The sequence below is a fragment of the Indicator indicator genome, chromosome 5 (assembly GCF_027791375.1).
Source record: "Indicator indicator isolate 239-I01 chromosome 5, UM_Iind_1.1, whole genome shotgun sequence".
Taxonomy (NCBI): Eukaryota; Metazoa; Chordata; class Aves; order Piciformes; family Indicatoridae; genus Indicator; species Indicator indicator.
The window spans coordinates 8,919,987-8,932,006 of record NC_072014.1 but is presented as its reverse complement, the minus strand read 5'-3'; the positions used below and the strand labels follow the sequence as shown (position 1 = coordinate 8,932,006).

At 42.6% G+C, this 12,020-nt stretch overlaps 1 protein-coding gene across 1 annotated transcript in view; it reads left to right on the top strand.

Moving 5' to 3' along the window:
• Window positions 1-11,939, top strand: part of DNAH7 (dynein axonemal heavy chain 7) — an 82,106-nt gene extending 70,167 nt beyond the window's left edge. Inside the window, exons 54-64 of the mRNA XM_054381194.1 lie at window positions 2,915-3,091; window positions 4,062-4,223; window positions 4,931-5,131; window positions 5,890-6,051; window positions 7,043-7,228; window positions 7,955-8,092; window positions 8,426-8,656; window positions 8,819-8,971; window positions 9,716-9,893; window positions 11,286-11,389; window positions 11,733-11,939. Of these exons, the coding sequence (XP_054237169.1) occupies window positions 2,915-3,091; window positions 4,062-4,223; window positions 4,931-5,131; window positions 5,890-6,051; window positions 7,043-7,228; window positions 7,955-8,092; window positions 8,426-8,656; window positions 8,819-8,971; window positions 9,716-9,893; window positions 11,286-11,389; window positions 11,733-11,939 (1,899 nt within the window). The remainder of the gene's footprint in view (window positions 1-2,914; window positions 3,092-4,061; window positions 4,224-4,930; window positions 5,132-5,889; window positions 6,052-7,042; window positions 7,229-7,954; window positions 8,093-8,425; window positions 8,657-8,818; window positions 8,972-9,715; window positions 9,894-11,285; window positions 11,390-11,732) is intronic.
• Window positions 11,940-12,020: the final 81 nt, after the last annotated feature.

Sequence of the window (12,020 nt, the reverse complement as noted above, 5' to 3'; positions counted from 1 at the left end):
ACTATTGCCAGGTTACTGGCTAAGGTAAACTTGCAGTAGACTTCAATTGTGTGAACTGTTACAGAGAAATGTAATGTTGTAATGAGTAAGGGGATGTTGTCAGAGAAGTTTGGAGGAATACTTCAAGAACATTACAACATCTGTGCTTACCATGGGTCATCGTTTGCTTCCCAGCCCTCCAGTTCCGTCAAGCAAAAGAAACATTTTGCCACATCTGGTTTATTTGCATCTGAACAGTGGACAAAGCCTGCCTTTGCCATCTGCAGGTGACAGTGTAGTTTAGTGTCTCATCCAATGCACTTCAAGTTCACATCAATAAACTGTTTCTGAGAGCTTGCAAATAACGTCTCCCCACACCACCCGTCAGCACAGACCAGGTAGAGAAGTAAACTTTAATTAGGTATATAACTAGGGAAGGAACAAGGAATAGGCTGCAAGTAGCAAGCAGATTTCTGCATAGCTGTGGTATCCAGAGGAGTAGCTTTGTTCTACCAGATAATATTTAGCAGAGGCATTTTAGATGCGGTGTGCAAGACCTACCATAGCCAGGACTGTGAAGAATATTATTCTTTAGAGAGAAAACCAACATAAGATGGTGGACATAGAGAACCTTTACACTATCAATGATACAAGTAAAATGCTGCTTCCTCAACTTCTGTGTTTGCCTGTCCCTAGAGAATCACACCTGGTCAGAACACTAAAAATAAAGTTAGTTTGTTTCAGTTATCAAACCTGACACTTTCTGGATAACTCTTGCTCTATGACTCATCTGGAGCCAGCCTGGAAGTTTCACATGTGTGCCAAAGCAGAACTCAGGTGTTTTGTTTGGTGTGGTGTGTTTTTTTTTTTTTTTTTTTTTTTAATAATGTTCAGGTCAAAGCCTGCAGGGGCATAAACATTAAGTTTTCTAAAATTTAAATCTTTCAGCTTCTGAATTCCAAGTAGTGATCATTCTACTCATTCCTGCTGGATTTGGACTTTTCTTCTCATATAAGCTTCAGTTTTAGGAGTGAAAATTTGCAATTAGAAAGGCTATATAATATAAGCCCTTTTAAATAAGAGAACAAACCAGAAAACAAGAAAAGTAACTATATTTAATTGTGTAGTTAGACTTATAGAACTGAACCTGCAGAAACCAGTCATCCTACTACAGGACTTCTGAGCAGATTGAAATTGGAGTATTTAACTTTTTATCTTTCTCAGGCTTAGTGAAACCTTTATATTCACTTCTTGAATATAAGTATACTTACAATGACTTCATGCTGGGGCACAGTAAATAAACAATAAGGCATAGTCAAAATCTCCATTTTCAGACTTACATTCTCTGGGGTGCATTTGCAGTCTTCTGTGAAGGGCCACTTGGTGAAGGTTTTCAAACGGTTCTCGTACTCATACATCTCCTTAAAATTGCTCAGGAGCTTGGAAGCCAAGCTAAGCTCCTTCAAGAGCCTTTCCATCTGTAAAGCCAGTAGTCACTGTAACCCAGAGCCTTCCTCTGGCTCTCACCTTTAAGGCTTTACAGTAATGGGTGACACATGGCACCTGTAAAGCAGGGTGAGGTCTACAGTCAGTCAAAACACAGGTGAGTTTATGGGCAGGACCAGCAAGAGAAATGAAGCTGCTAATACTTTTTTTTCCCTGTGCCATACTACATATTTATTAACTGAAAGCACCTATGCTGATGCAGTATGAAAATCACACATTTTGTAATTGGAATGTAAAAAATGCAAGCTAAAAAATCTAGTTGTTAATACAGTGATTTAAGCTGTGCCATTAAAAAAATGATACTGATTGGGCCCGAAGTGGTTGAATTAACTTTGCTGCTTGAAACCTTGAGTGCATCTTGAACATGGTGTTCAGGGATGAAATCCTAGTATCTTGTTTACGAATACTGTTGTATTTTTTTAAAGGGAAGGTGATTATTGTAAAATATTCTAGAGGGTGTCAAGAAATAAAAGGAATGGTGAGGTTTTCAGGAAAACGGTGTTTGTAAGGGTTTACAGAATCCTGGTTGTGCTGGGACTAAATCCCTAGCCAGCCACAGCTGCAGGCCATTAGCACTTTGGAGTCAGCCAGGGCAGCTGATCCATGTTGGCTACAGGTGTATCTCAGACCAGCATCATACTCAGTATAAAAGGGGAAATTAGCTGAGAAGAGACTTTATGCTTGGGCTTCTGCTCTTGTTTGGCTTCTTCCTGACTCAGCTCCTCTTTCTTCTCCTCAAGACTGCTTTCTTATTGTGTCTACCATACCTGGGCTGAGTATGGCTTCATTAGTTTTGTATTGGTATTAGTTGGGCCGTTTCACTGAGTCTGTTTTCATTTCAGACCTTGGGTTTTCTCTCCTTCCCCTGACCCCTCTTTCTTTGCTGAGGAGGCCTCATGAGATGATAGAGCAATTGCTATCGCTTAGCCCCAGAAACGGGCTGAACATAGAGAAGGATCGTAGCATTTTCTAAGCTGTGTCTTGTTTTGGTACAGAGCCCAGGTAACATCAGTTGCACACTTAAGCAGCAGTGTGTGCAGGAGTGCTGTACACAGTAGTTTTCTGAGCCAAGATCTGAGCACCTTTGAAAGGTGTTGCATTATGAGGCTGGAAAATTTAAATCCTTTCCAGGGTATAGAGAAAGTAAGTGCAGAAAAAAAAAAATCTAGCTTCTGCTATCAGCAGATGAGTAGTCTGTCCAGATGCAGTGACAGAAATCAGATTAAGGCTCATTTGCATAGGAGTCCTAATTCTGTCCCTCTTAGAACATTTGTTTTTGCCTGGCTTTACATGTGCTAAATTCCCAATTCCTTTGGGACTGTAGTTGTATCTGGCTTTATCTGCCCTTGAAATTGATATTAAAGTGATTAGAGTATGTGTTAATGCCTACACAAAACCAGGACACAATTCTATTTTTCCTTCTTTTCAGATAGTACCAATGGTGCAGGAATTTATTGTTCACAACCTGGGCCGTCTGTTCATTGAGCCACCTCCGTTTGACTTGTCAAAAACCTTTGCTGATAGCCACTGTTGTGCACCGCTGATCTTTGTGCTTTCTCCTGGGGCTGACCCCATGGCAGCACTTATGAAGTTTGCTGATGATCAGGTACTTTAATATCAACACAGCTGATGTTTGTGTGTGTGTGTCTCTGGGTGGAGCAAGAAACTTTGTTGAAGTCAAAGCTGAAATGTCAAAGAAAGCTCAAAAACCTGCCTAAAACTACATTAAAATTAATCTCATGATTCTCTTCAACACAAATCACTAATTAAAGCAAGGTGACTGTTTGGAGAAATTAATAATTTCTCTACTGTTTATAAAAACAAAAGTATATTAAATTTTTTTAGTATGTTTCATAATGTTGGGAGTCATTATCTAATTAGTTTGTGTAAGAAATGGAAAGTGGAACAGAGCCGTAATGCTTTAAACATTTATTGAAAGGAATCTTACCTGAAAATAGTTTTGGTTTGCTGACAAGTGTTATTGTGTAACACATTACTTAATTAAAACCACTGTAAGAATACAGGACCTTAGGGTCTGGGGTAGCATTTAAGCCTCAGAATTGAAGCAGGGATTTTTGTCAGCATTGACTGTCGTTATGGCATTTAACCCCAAAACTTCCCAATAGCCTAAATTAGCTCCCATGTAGAAGAATACTGTTGCAATACCAGACACCTACTCTTTCCTGGTAAGATCTTGGTATTTCTTGCATTTCCTAACTATGATTGTCAGAATTTGTGCTGCTGAGCCCAGACATATTTCAGGTCTCCAACACCAAGCAGCAAATGCCTTCTGCAACTGCAGTTGGTTACCCACATGCTGGAAGCACATCCTGTTTGCAGCAGGATTTTGAAACTGTCAGAATTTTCCAGTTGAGGATTTAAACGGATGTGTATTTAGAGTTTTTCAGTGGACAGTAGACAAGAGGTTTTTAGTCAGCTGGAAAGACTGAAACAGATGTTTAAGCTGTGTTTTAAAATACACTTCAAGCATGCATACAGGTGTGAACTCTCACGCTGGAAGGTTTAGTATGTTGATGTGGTGTTACTCTTGCTTACAATCTGCCTTCTCTGTCCAGGGATATGGTGGTGCAAAGATTAGTTCTCTGTCACTTGGTCAAGGCCAAGGCCCCATAGCCATGAAGATGATAGAGAAGGCAGTGAAGGATGGGACATGGATCGTTCTGCAAAACTGTCACCTAGCCAGTTCATGGATGCCAACACTGGAAAGAGTCTGTGAGGTAAAAATATAAGCATCTTCTTTTTTAAATGCTCTGGAAGGCATGTCTGAGCCAGACAGGTACCTGAAAAGCCAGTTTAGCGTGCATCAGGACAATTCCATTCCATAAGGGTTGTCAGCACATATCGATCCTGTCTCTTTCCCTCTGCCTGCTGAGATTGGATGGTAAATCCCAGCTGATGCAACAGTCTCTGCAGGCCAAGAGCTTTCATCCTATGTCTGTTTCTGCAGAAAAGCAACATGCTAAAGGATTTTACTATTGAGGAAAGTAGCTCTTCCAAATAGGTCCTAGCATATATTTATCTTTTTCCCTGTCTTACAAAACTCGTGTTTGATGTATAGCTATTACTACTATAGCCCTCTCAGAACAGCTGTATGACAGGGAGGGTAGAAAATGGGCAGAGGATTCATTCCACTGCTCTTGTGGTACAGGGCCTGTGCTTGCTCTTGTTTGTGGATTCCACAAGCAAGCATGGAGAGGGTGAAGCTTAGTTCACAGTCCTGAAACTGTGAATGAAAATCTCTCAGTTGTGCAAGGGAAGCTTCACTCCTTGGTGGGACTTTGACTATGATCACACATAAACATTTAAATTAAGCTCTGCTGTGGTGTCTTTTCCCACTTAAATCAGTTGCTTTAATAACAATACCTGACGTGTAGATCAGTCTGTTGTGGCTTCCAATTGCCTGTTTTTTAAATGTTTATTGTAGGAGCTGAATCCTGAAGCCACACATCCTGACTTCCGGATGTGGCTCACCAGTTACCCCTCTGCCACCTTCCCTGTGTCTGTGCTTCAGAATGGCGTGAAGATGACCAATGAGGCACCAAAAGGTTTAAGAGCCAACATCCTTCGTTCCTACCTGATGGATCCAATAGCTGATCCTGACTTTTTCAGCAGCTGCACAAAGCCTGTGAGTTATGTTTTAACTCTGTAAATCATTTATAAAGCACTCCCAGATAAATGTATGTGCTCTGGAGGGGGGAAAAGCCTCCCAAACTGAACAGTTGTCTTCCATGGCAATGAAACTGGGTTTAATTATGGGCAATAGTAAAGTAAATAGGAATTTTGATTGCTTGTCTTCTGCTTCAATTGAGATTTTTGGGGTATGGTATTAATACATAGCTATCTAGTCTGAAAGAGTGAGCCTGGTAGAAGATCTTAACCACTCTTCTCATTACTAGCTGTCTGTTGCAAGGATATTTTACAGTGTTTTCCTGTAATTAATGTAGTTCTTCTAAATGGTCTCAACTGAAAAACAAAGCTTCCTAGGTGAAGGTTTTCTTTAAAGGCCTGAAATCTATGCTGATAAGGAGGGACCAGAAAGCAGCAGCACTGTGTGAACACTGTTTCATAATGCAGTGGTACAGAATACACTTGTTAAAGTACCACAGTCTCATGCACACAGCTGTATGTCACGTGTATTACAGGCAGATGGATACATAGCTTTAAAAATGGAATGGCTCTGAGGCCTCACCCTGGTTTAAGAGCATATTTAGATCTGATGCTTGTGGCAATTTGATGACTCTGCTGAAGGCTCCCCATGACTCGGTAGCAGCAGGAGCAGGAAGTGCTTGAGTGCCTCGGACAGCACTGCTGTGCAGGGTGTGAGGGAAAAGGGACCCAGTTCAGTAGCCATGAATGATTAATGGTGGTGTGTTTGGGTTAAAGGCTGAGTTCAAGACGTTGCTGTATGGCCTCTGCTTCTTCCATGGACTGGTGCAAGAGAGGCGGAATTTTGGGCCACTGGGCTGGAACATCCCCTATGAGTTCAATGAGACTGACCTGCGCATCAGCGTGCAGCAACTGCGCATCTTCCTTGACCAGTACCAGGTATGGCCCTATGGGCACTAGGCCTTGCTGCACCCTGGGGCAGTGCATCAGACACAGGGCTGCTCTCAGCAGTACTCCCACAGTCACTCCAAGAGCAGCATCTGGTCCCTGCGGTTGCCTTGTTCATGATCCTGTCTCTAGACAGGAGCTGTGGGTGCAGCTGCTGGTCATCTTACTGCAAGCTGTAAAATATCATACTAAAAATCCTAATTAATTGCCAGGTGTGACTTACTCAGGGACAGGGATATTTACTAGAACGTGGACTGCTGCAGATCAGTAGCAACTGTGAGCTATTTGTGTAAATGTGGCAGGTGAGGTTTCTTTCCCTGTTTGCAGAGCTAGGCAGTGGTTCAGAGGAGCCTCTCTGGAATTTGCTGGCAATTCATGACACTTCTTTATGCTCTACTAGACCCAGATACTGTTAAAGCTTTGTCTGTGTGCAGAAGAAGGGATGGTATTTCCATACCACTCAGCCTGGAGTGGTTTTGGTTATTCATGTGGGTAAGGTAAATTATGATTTAGCGTGAGAAAACAGCATGGTGAAGGAGTTTCTCTTTCTGTGGGAGAGGGAAGGAAGGATGTCCCCCCATTATCTAATAAAATGCAGTGCCTAGCAGGGAGGCAAGCATTTTCCTTCCTGAATGAAAGTAACTTGTATGTAGAGAAGAGATTTGTTGGTTCTTTTTGAAATTGGCTTGCTTTATCCAGTTTTCAGCAGGCTTTTGCCCTGATGTCCTGTAAAGAATTTCTCACTCATCACTTGTAGCTTCTTCTTCTTTTATACCTAAGAGGACTCTAGCTTCTCACCACCTCAATATTTAAGCATGTTTGACTTCTCTAAAAGTAAAGAAATACAATTTGAGCACACTGGCCCTATGACATTTATACTTTAACCAGACAGGTAGAGAGAACTTGGGCAGTGTTTTCCATAACTTTCCTTTGCCCAGAGAAGCGCTGGGCTGAAGTCACATCATTGTCTTGCTTTGTTCAGGAGGTGCCCTACGAAGCTCTTCGTTATATGACTGGAGAGTGTAACTATGGTGGCAGAGTCACTGATGACTGGGACCGGCGGACGCTCCGCAGCCTGCTGAACATGTTCTTCTCCCCAGAGCTCATCACAAATGCAGACTACAAATTTGACCCAAGTGGCCTTTATTTTGCCCCTCCTGAAGGAGATGTAAGTATCCCACAACAGCAGGTATCAACACCTTATTTTGTCAACAGGCAGATCTGTCTTTACAGACATTGGCTCATGCCCCTGTGCTTATTGCTGTCACTGCTTTCTGTTGTGGCTTCATCTCTCATTCCAGTGACCTCCAAGAAATAGAAATGGTGTGAAAAAAAACCCCAACCAACCAAAATCCAAACCAAAACCACCCACCCCAACTACTACTGACTAGACTGACTTTGCTCTGTGTGACTTGTCCTCTAAGTGTGCCAGTGAGGTTAAGAATTGCTGCTTAGGTTAGAAGCAGTATAAAACAGGCGTAAGAGAAGCAGTTGATCCTATCTGCTGGAGAGAGAAAGGACACAGTGATGTGCTTGATTTATCACAGCACAGTTATGTTACCCATAGACAATATCCTTTGGCAAACAGTGGGCTCAGAGAGGGGCTACAGCCCCCTGTGCTAGGTATCTCATTGTGTTAGAGAACTTCTAATACAGCTGCCAGGAGATCTGTCAGAAAACTTAAAGCCAAGCTGGATTCCAGGCTAAGAGGCTGGACCAAAGGAATCTGAGGCAGAGTCAGCCCTTCTATCTCCTTTTCTGTCTTGTATTACACACTGTATTTGTTACACTGGTGAAGTCTATAGTGGCTTTGAGACACAGCTTGCAGCCTGTCAGGGGCTATTTGGCTATTCTCCATCTCCTTTTAAACCAGGGGTATTTTTTTCTTTTCCAGTACCAAAGCTATATTGAGTACACAAAGACACTGCCCCTGAACCCTTCCCCAGAGGTCTTTGGAATGAATGCAAATGCTGATATTACAAAGGATCAGTCAGAAACACAGCTGTTATTTGACAACATTCTTCTAGCACAGGTATGTAAAGAGTCACACCCCATCTTACCAGGACTTTCTACTCCATCTATACAGTAGTAGGCTCAGATAATTTTTTTTTTCTTTCCTGTTACTACTATTCCTTATTGTCTTAGTCATATTGAGTCCCAGTGGAAACAAACCTGTAGAAAACCAGATTTTGTTTGTGCTGTCTTGGAGTGCAGTAACAGAGGAAATTCTGAAACAAATTAATTTCAGTCATGGAACGGTAACAGTCTTCTAAACAACTCCTTTTTAACAGCTCTCTTCTCCTGCATTTTACTACTCACTCTCCCCCATTACCTCTCTCAAATCCCCGTTTTTGGCTTGCTCTAGTCTTGGGCAGCTGGTGGCGGTACAAAATCCACAGATGAAGTTGTTTATGAAGTCACAGGTGACATCCTGAGTAAACTTCCTCCCAATTTTGACACCGAAGCAGCAATGAGAAGGTACCCAACCACTTACACTCAAAGTATGAATACTGTGCTTGTCCAAGAGATGGGGCGCTTCAACAAGTTGCTGCAGACCATCCGGGACTCCTGTGTCAACATCCAGAGAGCAATCAAGGTGAGCTGAAGGGAACTGAAGGCAGACTGCTGTGCCTGATGCTCCTGTCTGCCTTGGCTAGAAGTTTGTACCATTTTTCTGGACTGAGCACTCTGTTATTTTTGTTAAAGCAAGCCTGCTAGATGAAGCATTCTGACAGCTCCCTTTCCCAATGTCTTGTAGGGGCTAGTGGTGATGTCTGCTGAACTGGAGGAAGTGGTGAACAGCATTCTGAAAGGCAAAATTCCAGCACTGTGGATGACGAAGTCTTATCCAAGCCTCAAGCCTCTGGGAGGCTATGTGATTGACTTCCTTAACAGGCTGAAGTTCTTACAGGTGAACACACCCCATTTCCACACATTTGTCTGTTGCTCTCTGGAGACATTTTCACAAGTGAACACGCCAATTTACTCCACTATGCAGCTCAGTTTGTTTGTGCAGCTGTTTGGTACAGCCACTGGCTCACCACAGCACTGCTGCAGCCCCTTTTGCTACATACCCCGCACCTCACAGAGCTGCGGGACATCAGCAATACCGTGTGACAGAACCAGCCTCATAAGCTGCAGCTTAGGATCTGGTGGTGTAATGAAGTTAAAACAGAACTCAGGACAGTACTCTCGAGTTTCTTTTCCAATGAGCAGACTTAAACAAGATTTTGTGTTGAAATGTTGTACTAACTTAAGTACCACACTTTCACTGGAGTGCTGGAGGAGAAAGATGGACGAGTTAGGGAGAACCTAAGCTTCCTTCACCTGCCAGAGTGCAGATTCCCCAAACTGACGCTTTTAAATTAGCAGAATCTAGAGCCTCAGCACCTTTCTGTGGCTTGGTAATCTCAAGCAACCACTGAAACCCAATCTCATAGGGTTGCTTACCCTGTGCATCTATTTGTTTCAGTGTTTGTAACCAGAAATTAGTGCCATTTTAGGTGGACAGCAGCCATCTCAAGTCTCCTTGCTTTTATGAAAGAAAAATCCTGGATTCACAGAGGGAGAAATTACTTGTTTTCTTCTAGGAGATATTTGCTTTCCTACATACAAAAACAACAGCTGTTTTGTCTTTTCTTTTTTGCCATTGCAGCAGTGGTATGAAAATGGAACTCCACCAGTCTTCTGGATTTCAGGATTCTTCTTCACTCAGGCATTCTTAACAGGTGCCCAGCAGAACTATGCCAGAAAATACACCATTCCAATAGACCTACTAGAGTTTGACTACCAAGTGCTGGAAGATAAAGAATATGAAACAGCTCCTGAGGATGGTAAGTAAATGCTTAACACATACCTGCTTTTGCTGATGTATTCAGAAGATGATATTAATTTGCAGACTCAGAGATAGGCATTTAAGTTAATGGATTCAGCTGGAAAGCACACAACTGCAGTGGTCCCAGGAGATGCACAAGAACTGAGGCAAAACATTCTTTAAATCCTGAAGCCATGCTGAGGTCACTTCACCTCCTAGATCAGTGTGCAGAGAGGGTGGCACTGACAGGACACTCCTTACCCCAGACCTCCCATAGCTGATTGCTGGCTTGCTTTTTCTATTCTTTTTAGCATCTGTCTCCAGCTGCATTGCTTCCTCAGCCTAGGGAGACCAAACATTCAGTGCAGAAGCTGGAGATGCTACTTCAACTATCCTTAGAAAAAGATTTTAGGGATATGATCACAATGTGCAACAGGAAACTGCTGTGAGGGGGCAAAAATCCCTCTTTTTTTATCACCCAACTTTATGATTCACTCCTTACCTTAGTTTCCAGTGGCAGATATATATGTTAGCTTGCCCTTCTCAAGGAAAGAAGGATAGATTAAACTGAACTGTTCCTAATGCTTGTAATATTATTTTATACTCTTCTGAGGATCGGTTTGGAAGTGGTATAAAAAAGCAAGCCTTGGTAGTCAGTTTCAAGTAATTTTCTGTTGGGGTGTGCTTTGGTTTTGGTTTAGAAGTTACAGAGCTTTCAGTCTACAACGCAAGAACTGCAGATTTGATTTAAAAAAAATAGAAGAGATGCAACTTATTTTTTCTTCTGGAGAACTGCTGAACTGACAGCTGTCATTCTGTGAAGTCTTTCTATCAAAATATAATCGTTCTTTTAAACTTCTTAAAAAAATTCCTTTAGTAAATTGCTTTAGAGGTAGAAGCAAGAGGCAATTTGAAACACAAGCAATGAAACCATGTGAAAGATTCACTCATAAATGGCCATTTCACAGAATTGCAGTGGTCTGGGTTGGAAGCATTTTCATGGCCCTCTTCTGGGGCCTGCTCCATCATGTCCTTCCTGTGTTGAGGGCTCCACAGCTGGATGCAGGGATGTTTCTATGCTCAGATGGCTCAGGTTGGAAATGCTGACAGCTGTCATTATTATGCAGTTTCCTGTCAGCTTTAAAGCAGTGTTCTGTACTGTGAAGTAATGTCTAAGCTGCTGGCTGGACACCCTGCTCTCAGTAGGCACTGTAACCTGAAAAAGCTTTACAGAACTGTAATTATAATGGCTTGTGATGAAGGGTAAGAATGGTGTTGAAGGTATTTGATCACTTGAAACACGCACACCTGACTAAGTCACCCACCCTCACTTAGGCACCAGTGAAGGGCTTTGCAGTCCCTGCTGCTCTCAGGTTTTCTGTAATAATAGTGTCTCTTCCACCTGGTCCAGGGGTCTACATCCATGGACTGTTCCTGGATGGAGCACGCTGGAACAGGCAAACTAAGAAGCTAGGAGAATCCCAGCCGAAAATCCTCTATGATGCAGTACCTGTGGTCAGTATCTTTCATTTGGTGACGTTTTCTACTACTCTATACCAACAAATACTGGTGAATGAATACTCTTAAGATCTAATCTTTGAAGGAAATAAAAGGGTAGGTCTTAAAGAACTGAGATGTTTTGTGCTGAAACAGAAATTGTCTGAGAAGAGCTGGGAATCCTGCTAGTAAGAGCAATGATGGGAAGGTGGATGGTGTGTATTTGGGAGAGGAAACAAGAAACAGGTGCTAGGGCTCTCTGTTAAAAGCAGTCAACAAAAAAACCATGGAACCACTTTGGCCAAGCCCCTTTCCCTTATTTTTTCTGAGATGAAGAGGTCTGTGTTGCTCTTCACTGCAGATATGGCTGAAGCCCTGCAAGAGAGCTGACATTCCACAGCGGCCAAGCTACCTGGCCCCATTGTACAAGACCAGTGAGAGAAGAGGGGTCCTGTCCACCACTGGGCACTCTACCAACTTTGTGATGGCAATAACTCTGCCCTCAGACAGACCGCAAGAACACTGGATCAGACGTGGCGTGGCCTTACTGTGCCAGCTTAACTCATAAACCTGTCCTAGTTGGCCAAGGTAGGTGCAGTTCCAGATCACCCACAGGCATGCATGCCAGGCTAGGTAAAGTCAGAATTCA